The sequence below is a fragment of the Pseudopipra pipra genome, chromosome 25 (genome assembly GCF_036250125.1).
Source record: "Pseudopipra pipra isolate bDixPip1 chromosome 25, bDixPip1.hap1, whole genome shotgun sequence".
Lineage (NCBI taxonomy): Eukaryota > Metazoa > Chordata > Aves > Passeriformes > Pipridae > Pseudopipra > Pseudopipra pipra.
In genome coordinates, this window is record NC_087573.1 from 4,760,358 (window position 1) to 4,770,694 (window position 10,337).

Genomic DNA, 10,337 nt, shown 5'->3' on the forward strand with positions numbered 1-10,337 from the left:
CTTGGGGCTGTTCAACCATTTCACTTTGTGACTTCTTGGAGACAGTGATTTCCAGGACTCGCCTCCCTTCTCCAAGGGGTTCGCAACACTCCTAGGCCCTGCTCATATCACATAATGTACATTTCAAACATGATTTAAGATTTGCAATAATTAATATTTTTTAAAAAACCAAACCAAACAAATATTAGTTAGAGAGCAACGTGGACAAGCTTGTAATCCTAACAGAACTTTTATCTTCATCCCAAAGTTACATGTGATACAGGAAAATAATTCCAGATGACAGATTTGGCAACAAAGGATTTGTTCAGAAGTAAGTTCACCTCCTGCAAAGCAAACACAGCATTCAGCACTCACCTGGGACATGCTACCTGCCTTATTCAAAGTGCTTCTTACCTGGGGTTAAGCCTATCACTATGTTTCATAAACCACAGCCCATAAAAGTCATGTCATATAAACATAATCTGTTTTCAGTTTGCTTTTGGCATCATAAAGAAACTAAATGTGGCCCATCACTGGGACAAAAGGCCTATTGGAATATTCAGCCTAATTCCCACAGTCAGGGTTGGGATGTCCCAGTACAGGCACACAGCACTTCTGTCATCCCAAAATCAGCATTTTGCTTGTCCTCTCCCAAAGACAGTCCCTGAGCCAGCTCTGAGAGCACTGTATGTGTGTGTTGCACATACATGGAAGCTGTGTTACGTTACTCTCTTCCTTATTCCAAGTCTGTAAGGGTCTGAAAAATCCTGCTGGATCAAACTTTCTGCCTTTCACAATAAGAAAATGCCACTCACGTCTGATATTGATGAGAGGTACAGAACTTTTACATTCATCAGATCTCGTGTGAAAGGAAGGAGAGAACATTGACCTCACAAACCAAACCAGACCTGCTGTGAACAGGTGGGTCAAGACTAGATTGACAAGGTATTTAATAGCTGCACAGTGCAGGGGAGCACAGTCATCTGTTTTACAAACCTCCAGACCAGGATCCATGACCACACGGACCTGGAGTAAGGTGTTCCAGTCAAGCTGCTGTCGTGGTTCCTGAGATTTCAATCCCACAGAAGAAAATGAACATATTCTAGACATGATTTGGAAGAAACCTCAGCTGTGTGAGCCAAATTTAAGGGATCACAGATATCCTGAGTTGGAAGGGACCCACAAGGATCATCGAGTCCAACTCCTGGCCTTGCACAGGACACTCCAACAATCCCACCATGTGCCTGAGGGCATTACCAAACACTCTGTGAGCCCTGGATACTTCAGGAGACAGACAGTATTTACTGGAGAATATTTCTTTCAGGATCTCTTAGAGCTGCTCCTCAAGTGAAACTAGACATTAACAAAAACAGTTATTTACTGGCATGGCTCTGCCTGCAGAAAGGGCTCTTGCTGGGAAATGTCATTGCACGAACACAACAGGAACTGGTGGAGGGGACACGTCTTCAGTCACAAACCAACTAACTGCTCACAGGCACAGCTCAGGCTGCTCGTGAGGTTCCTGTGGATTCAACCCATTTTCACATCCTGCCCAGTCTTGGTGAAGGGCATTTTCTACTGAAACAACGACTTACACTTGCCTGACCTTTAGATATATTACATAGATAGATATTTAGATATATTACATAGATAGATATTTAGATATATTACAACCAGCTTGAGTGAGCTTATTCCTACAAATTCTTGTGTTTACAGCATAAGGTCCCTATCCTTTATTCCCTCACTTTTAAAACATATGTATTTTTACACTGTGAAAGTTTTTAGCTGCACCTCAGACCTCATCTAAAGGGAGAGTGAAACAACAAACTGTGATTTTTGCATCACAGACCTAAACTAAGAGACTCAGCTCCCAGTGCAGGGGCACAGCACATCCCCAAGACTCAGCACTTGGGGATTAATTAGTGAAAAGTTTGTTTATTTGAATAACATGTTATTTGGAGACTTTTAGTTGCTCGTCCTTCATCCCCATCTTTCCAGGTGTGAGCCTTCTGCCACTGTTGGGGTCCCACTCCAAGGTGTGGGCAGCAGAGGGTGACATTCTCTTGCAGGGGCAGATCCCACAGAGCTCCTTTTCAGGGGGACAGGCCCCATGGAACAGGGAGACACATCTCCTTGTGTTTTGCTTTTGCTTGAGTGAGGTTCTCAGGAGACCTCCAGGCACTGCAAGGCTGTGGAACCAGGGATTAACTCACAGAGCCCAGGGAGTGTTATAGAAGCAGCACAAGGGACCTGAGGCTTTGTCTCAGCTTCACCTGAATTTGTTTTGCACACAGAAAATATCCCATCTGGAAACTGTTATGGGGAAGGAAAAATAGAGTCAGCCCCAGGCTTGGCTGCAGGGCAGGTTTTGAAGGACAAAACACTCACCCTTGCTACTGTGTTCTGACAGAGCTGCCAGTCCCAGGAGCTTCTGTAAATCTGGCTTGAAATCAGAAAATGGGAAAGGAAAACAGAGAGTCTGACTCACTGCTATTCAACTCTAATTTTAATTCCCTGGAAGATGGGAGTTCTCTCTGGAATGATGCAGTATGTAGTGGATTAGGGGCCAAGATCTCAAACTGCTCCTGGTGTTTACCCCCCTCCCAAATGGTATTACTGGCACAGGACTGTCCTCCAGCAACAAGGAGGTGACACAGAGAAGCTAAAAGCACCCAAAGCAAAATGGAAAAGCCTGGAACCTGCTCCTAGGAGCTGAAATCCACCTCTTTAAATGGTTATGGAAGCAAAGGTGCTGCTGGCTGCTGGTGACGCCCCTGAACCACCTCGAGGTGTGAGTGTGGAGGTGCCAAAGTCTTTGTGGCCTTGGGGTTTGCTGCGAGGTGTCATTTCCTCCCATCTCTGGGTGAGGGAGGCCAGGAAGGGAGAGCAGCCCTTCATCAGCTGCTGCTCCACCAGCAGCTCAGGGGAACTATATTTACCAGGACTGTGGTCAAACCGTTTCCTCTCGGCAGGGCGGGGTCTGGTTTTCCACACACAGCACTCAGCAGCTCACAGGAATTCTGGTCTGATGGGTAAGAGCAGTAAGGGAAAAAAAAAAACAACACAGCCCAAAAAACAATCCCCAAAAAACTGAGTTGACTTTTACATGAGGGAAGCTCTTCTGGAGCCCACGCTCCTGTTACTGGTGAGTAACAGAGAACAGCACGTGGAAAAAATTCCTCAGATCTGTCTGCCCATCTCCCTGCAGATAGAGGATCCCTTTGATGCAGTACAGTCTTTGTTTAATTAAGTTTTCAAATCCCAGGCCAGAGGATCCCCCTTGCCCTAACGAGGCTATTTGCACATTTGCTTTGCTTTCTGTTCCCTCCCCCAGTTCCTTCTTCCCCCTCAACGGGGCCTCCAGGCTTTCTCTTCCCTTTTTCTTTGCTCTGCAGCAAAGCCATATTCCCTTCCTCCCCCACCTGGCTCCCCGGGGGAAGGACTGGAAAGCAAAACAAAAGAATCACTCGCTGGGAAACTATAATTGGCACAACCCTTCTCTCTCCAAACCTCCCACTGGAGAAGGTGAGGGAACAGCAAAGGCCCCTCCTGTGGGGAGTCAGACCAGGAAAAGCTGGAGGGAGGGAGTGAAGGCTTTGAAGCCAAGGCTCAAAGCTTTGATGACTCCAAGAGAGCTTTGAGGGAGCCCCGAGGTAACCAAACCCCAGTCATCCCAGTTAATGCCATGGCAGAACAGGCTCCTGCTCTGCTCTGCACCACCCAGGGCTCCTGCAGAGGTTAATTTATCTCAACTAAAAATATCACCTGGTTGTGCTGTTGGCACAGTTTCCCATTGTGACATTGGCACTGTGCATGTGGTGGGGTTGAAGGGGTGGGTAGGTAGAGCTGTACCAGTACCAGGAGCAGATTTAGAGCTGGATGAAGCTATAGTTTAGATCAAAATAATCATTGCACAATTGCACCTTCTAGTTGTCCCTTCTCTAAGTCAGAAATCATAGCTCAAAACATTACCCCTGTGTGAGTGGCTGGTGTATAAATGTGCAATTGACACATTTTATGCATTTTTAGAAATATTATAAAGCAGGAGTCCATCCCTGCCAGTGTCTCTTCCTTCTCTGGGCTCCTCTCAGGGATACACAGGAACTCCAGTGCAGCTCTGGCTCTCGGGGAGATGTTACAAAGTCATGACCGAGTTAATTTTGACTTGTGCCAAGTCCTTGGGTGGAAGGAAAGGGCCAGTGGCAGAGTGTAGCCATGGCAGTGTGGTGTGACCATTAGGAAATGTGCCCATGTACCAACCCCACATCGCCAGCGGTCACTCAATTAATGCTCTTCCAGCAGAGATGCTGAAAACTGCATCCCATGAAAACCCATTGTACACTGGAGACTCGAAAAGTTCAAGGATGAATTGGACCAGATGCTTCAGACATGACTTTGGCCAAGGCTTATTAATCCTTGAAGATGTAACTAAGGAACCTTGGACCCACGCTGGGTAATTCGGTGTAAGCGCGGTGCAGCTGCTGCCCTGGAGACTCAGATGTGAAGCCAGGCCCTGATTTACCAATATTTGACAAATGTCATCTTTAATTGGTGACACTTTAATGAGCGACACGCTCCTTAACAATCAGGTAATGAAATCGGGAACACTTATGGGATCACTCAGGAAAAGTGGGGCTCCAAATCTGTGTGAGGAACACAATAAAAACCAATCTGGTGTCCATGGAAGCCGTGAGATCACACAAGGCTCTGCAGGACAATGTGTCTGCATCCACCTGAGCCTGGCTTTAACTGTGCCTATGGGAAAGGAATCCACTGCTTCTGGTAACTAAGCAAATGATCTTTTCAATCCTTCCGGGGAATTGCTCCTCAGAGATGACAAATACATTCCTTGTCTTTCACTTTGAGAAACAGGAACTGGTCCTCTTAAGTAGTTTCAGCCTAATGATCCAGCCACATCCTGAGTACCCAAATTCTGCTCCAATTACCTGTTAGAGCTCATACAGTGAGTATCAAACCTCACGTGGTGCCAACTCATAGGGTTTCAAAACATATCAGAATTTGGCTTTTTGCCTGAGCCACGGCTTGCACTTCTGTTGTTCAGTCACTTGATAAGTCTTCTCTGTTTCTCCTCAGCTTCCAAGATTTCAAACTAATTTCTTTACTGTATAATCAACAGATTTAAATGAACTTTCTACTGAGCATTAAAATCCAGTGGGATCTTATTTAGATTGCCCAGAGAAGCTGTGGCTGCCCCATCCCTGGAAGTGTCCAAGGCCAGGTAGGACGGGGCTTGGAGCAACTGGGTTTAGTGGAAAGTGTCCCTGCCCGTGGCAGTGGGTGGAGCTGGATGATCTCTAAGGTCCCTTCCAACCCCAGTCATTCTGGAATTCCATGATTCTGTGATTTACCAACCCCTCAGTTAGATTTTCAGTGAATAACTACCCCGTTTTGCAGATTTTATGACAACTGGCATTGCTGAACTCACCAGTATTAATAATTTAGATTCCTCCTACCCAAATCCGGTGTCCCACACGTGAGTCCACAGGGACAGCAAAGGAGGGAGATCTCTTCTGCATCCAGAGACCCTTTTCCTGATCAACCCTGGCACAACAGGGTTCACCATCACCTTGGGACACAGGAACCTTGTGGTAAAATCAAGTTCACACAGAACAGGAGAGACAGCAAAGGAATAACAAACTGCCCATGAAGTTGTGATTGCCTTAGTCACAGCTGAACATTTTAGAATCCAGGATTTATTCTCAGTGGGAACAGGGAGCTGTCTCATTTCAGTGACACGAGAGGAAAGGCCTTAGTCACAGGGATGATGCCCATTGTCTCTGTGCTCCCTGGGCTGGTATAAAAGCAGGTGAAGGGCACTCGGTGTCACTGCAGGAGACACATTGTGCAGGTCAGGACTTCACTGGCATCAAACAACACCATCAGTGAGTAGGTAATGTTCCTTTTGTAACTGCAAGATGCTTTGTAATTAATATATATTTTACTGTTGATCAAAGTAGTGTTGCTTCTCTTTTGTGTATGAGCAGGAGTTCTACATTAGCACAATTTAAAATGTCATTCAGCAAGTAGATACACACATCTATATGTATATTTATGTGCATGTATCTGCTTTTAATACAGATATTTTTAATCAGGACTAATACTCATTTGTTATTTCATATCTAGTTTGATTTCAACGTGCTGCCCAAGGAAATCACTCACAAATTAGTGGAGCAGACTTATTAAGAACAAGCTTAATTGTTACAAGCAAATATATAATTTATTTGTATTACATTAATGTATAATTTGCCTTTCTATCCAACCCTTGACAATTCAATATTCAAGTTAGTATAAAGACAAGTCATTTGAGGAGATGCTGAGTTTTTTATCATCCCAAACTTCCCCTGCACAAAAAGAAGTATTTCTTCAAAGAGTTATATGGGAATATATCTTTACTATTCTTACATAATCATTTAAATGCTGCAGCTTTTGTTTTGTTGTCCCCCCAGGTTTTGATGTAACAATTAATACAGGATTTTCAGGTAAATGACTAAAGGGACAGACTGGAGCCAGTCCTAAAGCAGGGTACAGTCATTAGTGTGAAAAATGCAGAGATTTTAGGGATAGACCTGGCAACAAAGACATGTTGGGTTGAAGGAGTGGGTAGGAAGAGGTGTATCAATGCCAGAAGCAGATATAGAACTGGATGAAGTTATAATTTAGATTAAAATAATTATTGCACAATTACATCATCTGGTTGTCCCTTCCCTAAGCCAGAAATCCACTCCTTCACTGAAAAGAAATCTGGCATCAGTCTAATAAACCCCCAGATATTTGCATGTCAGCATTTGTACTGCTCATGGAAAAGGCCCAACCCCCAGGGCTGTGAACACCTTTTAACTTGATATTCCTGCTCCACTTTTAAACACTTTGTTCTGTGATTTTCAGCAATCCTGATCTTCTTGACAAATTTCTGTGAAGTTTTATCAGGGAGGTCTCTTCCCAGTCCTGAAATGTCCTTGCAAATGCAGGAGAGTGGGAGGTGTTATATTGAGAGGCAACACTGGGAAAGGAGATTTAGGACTCTGAGCAAGGAAATACAGAACTAAACTCTGAATCCTATTCATCTTTTCTGGTGTATGTTCAAATCCACATGACTGATGTTCTGGGAGGTCCTGGGATGATTTCCCATAGCACAATGCTCCACTTTTACCTGTGCTCAAAGGCTGAAATTCATTTTGTCAGGTGAAAGGAAGATCAGAGGGAAAGATTTCTGATCCCACCATCAGCTGCTGGTCCTGTGGAGTGGATTTAAGAAGAGAGAAAATGTTCCTGCCCCAGAGGTCTCTGCAGGCAGTTACATTTTTGGCAATTCTTTTTTTTGCCTGTTTTGCAATGTGTCAAGAGATTGAAAAGTAAGTAACATCATCCTTTTACTTCGTTATTATAATTAGAAAATGCTTGGTTCTGATTTAACAGGCTGTGTTCTGCACTGCTGTCAGTAACTCCAGGCATGGGGGAAAGAAAATTCAATATATTTGACAGAGCAACATTTTACATCACTCTCTCTGCAGTATAAAATTAGTCCAATTGCATTTTTAGATGTGTAACATATCACATCAGTTGATGCTTTTAAACAGTGTACAAACCATGTAAGGATGTTCAGCACAGGCCATGGAGATGGCACATGCTAAAACTCCATATTTAGGTTCCCATTTGGATTCAAATCTGCAGCAGGAGCCTATAGCTGCAGTTAGATGTTATCTGAACAGCCTGAAATCCTGAAATATTTGCATCCCAGAATTAGCCTGCCCTCCTCACTCAACACTGGGCTCAATATTTTTGAGGAATCTGAAGTATCTGAAGAAAATAAGGTTTTGTTTTTATTTCATGGACATCAGTGATTCCAGCTAAATTCCAGTATTCCAGCTCTGGGAGGAGAGAAACAAACCCCAAAATCCTGTAACACTGAGGTGAAGGAAAGGGAACTTTATTCTGAAAAGAATCTAAATCTGGGAAAGCCCCAAAACTCTGTGAGAGCTCTTTAAACCTGCTCAGGTCATTTTGTTGGTCTTCCCAGTTTGGCTTTTTTAGAAAAAGGAGGTTCAAGGTGCACCTTTGGGAATGGCACAGGGTTCCAGCTTCCTGCCTGACAGGCTGCTGGGCCAGCCTGAGTGGCAATGGTGGGCTGTGGCACCCCCAAAATGCTCCTGTGTGGGGTCCCTCATTCCCTCTTTTTCCCCTGCAGCAGAAGAGCAGTGACGGAGCACCAGCTCCTGCACGACAAAGGGAGGGCCTTCCAGGGGCTGAAGCGCCTGCTGTGGCTCCACAGCGCCCTGGGCACCGTGCACACAGCCAGCAGCAGGGACATCCCACCTCCAAATGCCACGTGGGATGTGCAGAAGAGCCAAAATCCCTCAGATCTGCACAACAGCATCGATGGAGACGAGACTTCCAGCCTGATGAAGCGGCTGCTGGAGCTGAGGGAAGCACAGGGATTCCTCCCGTTAAAGCAGCTGGATTTGAAGAGCCCAAAGGGGAACTGGAGCCCAAAGGGGAACTGGAACCCACAAGGCCTTTTTGAGCTGCTCCAAACCAAAGAGCTGGGCAGCAAGAGAAGTCCCAGCACGCAGCCACAGGACTATTCCCGTTAGCCCTCAACTCCCCCGGGCTGTCCCTTGCTTTCCACATGTGCTCTTGTAGGGAAAAGCTCCAGCACAAAGGTGAACTGCAAAATAAAGATAATTAACTGCATTTACACCTCCAGATGTTGATAGAGACCCTTATAAGGAGCCAAGTTCTCTCCTGAGCAGCTGAGTGCTGTGACTGTGAGATGGGTCACTTGTCACAGGCACTTCTCTTTTACATCAGGGCCCTCCCTGTCTGTCCTGGATATCTTAGGGGTGCTGCAGCCTCTTGGAGCTCCTGTAGCCTACTCAGCAGGAAGTTTGGGTCATTAATGTGCATATTTGGAGGCTCACTGGAGCCTAATGTTTTGACTCCTGAAGAAAGTTATCTCCTAATACAGGTTCTCTTTCATTCCACCCCCGCCTGCAGTTCTGCCCTGCTCTAATAATGACTTTTCTTATACTGTAGGTCCAAAGGGGTTTTTTCCCTGCTTCTTCAGTGTAATGAAAGTTTTAAGCATCTCATCCCTCAGTTTGTCCTTCCTTTTGCCAGGTAAAAGTTGACAGTGATCCTCACTCAGCCAAAGCCCTAAACATTCACCTTGTTCTGCTGGTGGAAGGATGAGAACCAGCTTCCAGGGTCTCTATTTCAGCTTTTGTCCCAACACTTCCTTCCTTTTCTTTCCTCATGTGAAATCCTCTCCCAAGAGCTCCCACAGCAGCAGAAAACCAGCTTCATGAGGCCACCTGCATTTCCTGGAGTAGGTACCACAGGATTTTGCTGTTCACCTTTGCCATCAAACTGATCATCTCTGCCTAAGCAAAGCAAGATCCAGTTTAATTGTAAAATCAGTCTTTCAGAAATGAAATCTCTTGTGTGTTACAAATTTATCAGCGTTTCCATCGTGTAGGGACTCCACACCGTTTTAAATCCTGAAATTCCTCTGTTGCTGATAGACTTCAACTGTGCAGAATGTATTTCTCAGTGATTAAAATGTTGATAATAAAAACCCTTTTCACCCTCTGAATTGTACTTGCTTTTGTTTTGGTAGAAATGTAAATAAATAAACAAACAAATAAATAAAAAACCCCTTTTGCCAACATATGTCCACACATTTGGGATGAGTATGGAGTCACGTTTTTTTGGTTGTGTCACTCCTCACAGGTCCCTGTTAGATTCCCAAGGCCAATCAAACCATTACTGAAGCAGATGGTGAGGTGAAGAGCTGAGAGGGGTGAGGCAAAACCAGGTTACACTGCCCAAGCAATGAATTTGCTGAGCTGGGATGTGGGAACTCTTCCTCCCTGGAACCCCTAGGATGGAACCCCGGGAACCTGACTGTGACCAGCTCAAACCTCTCCAGAACTGGCTGTGTCCTGCCCAGCACACTCTGGAGCAGCCCCTCTGCCCCTGCAGCCGTGGATTCCTCTGGGAATGACTCCCTTTGAGCCCTGGGAGGTGGAGGTGACCATGGGCATCTCGGTGGCCCCTGTCCCTGGCTGTGCCTCCCTCCTGTGTCACCACGGGGTGACCTGATGTGTGTCACCCGTGTGGGGATGGGGACAACCGACCTGCCCTGGATGGTGAGAACAGGCTGCGTGCGGGGAGGGGAGGCTGGGCCGAGTCCCCACGCTGTGAGCCCGCAGGTCACAGCACCACTGTGGGAAGGGGGGAAGGCAGCAGGACAGGGCTCCCCAGCCCTGCGGGACCATCCCAAGAGCAGTGCCAGGAGCAGGAGGAAGGCTGGCACGGCGGGGCTGGCAGCGCTGCTC

The 10,337-nt window shown here is 45.9% G+C and overlaps 1 protein-coding gene and 1 long non-coding RNA gene across 2 annotated transcripts; one reads left to right on the top strand and one right to left on the bottom strand.

Moving 5' to 3' along the window:
* Positions 1–1,626: 1,626 nt before the first annotated feature.
* LOC135402632 (uncharacterized) lies at positions 1,627–9,270 on the bottom strand. Its single transcript, XR_010425196.1, has 3 exons — positions 9,166–9,270; positions 5,426–7,235; positions 1,627–3,004 (listed from the first exon to the last, which is right to left on the bottom strand). It is a non-coding gene; the product is annotated as an uncharacterized LOC135402632 (long non-coding RNA).
* Positions 5,812–9,592, top strand: LOC135402631 (parathyroid hormone 4-like). Its single transcript, XM_064635972.1, has 3 exons — positions 5,812–5,890; positions 7,183–7,352; positions 8,186–9,592. The coding sequence occupies exons 2-3, from the start codon at positions 7,264–7,266 to the stop codon at positions 8,589–8,591; spliced, it is 495 nt and encodes a 164-aa protein (XP_064492042.1). The 5' UTR covers positions 5,812–5,890; positions 7,183–7,263; the 3' UTR covers positions 8,592–9,592.
* Positions 9,593–10,337: the final 745 nt, after the last annotated feature.

Coding starts and splice junctions, on each gene's coding strand:
- LOC135402631 (XM_064635972.1), top strand. CDS start 7,264: ATGTTCCTGCCCCAGAGGTCTCTGCAGGCAGTTACATTTTTGGCAATT. Junction 7,353..8,185: donor ATGTGTCAAGAGATTGAAAA/GTAAGTAACATC, acceptor TTTCCCCTGCAG/CAGAAGAGCAGTGACGGAGC.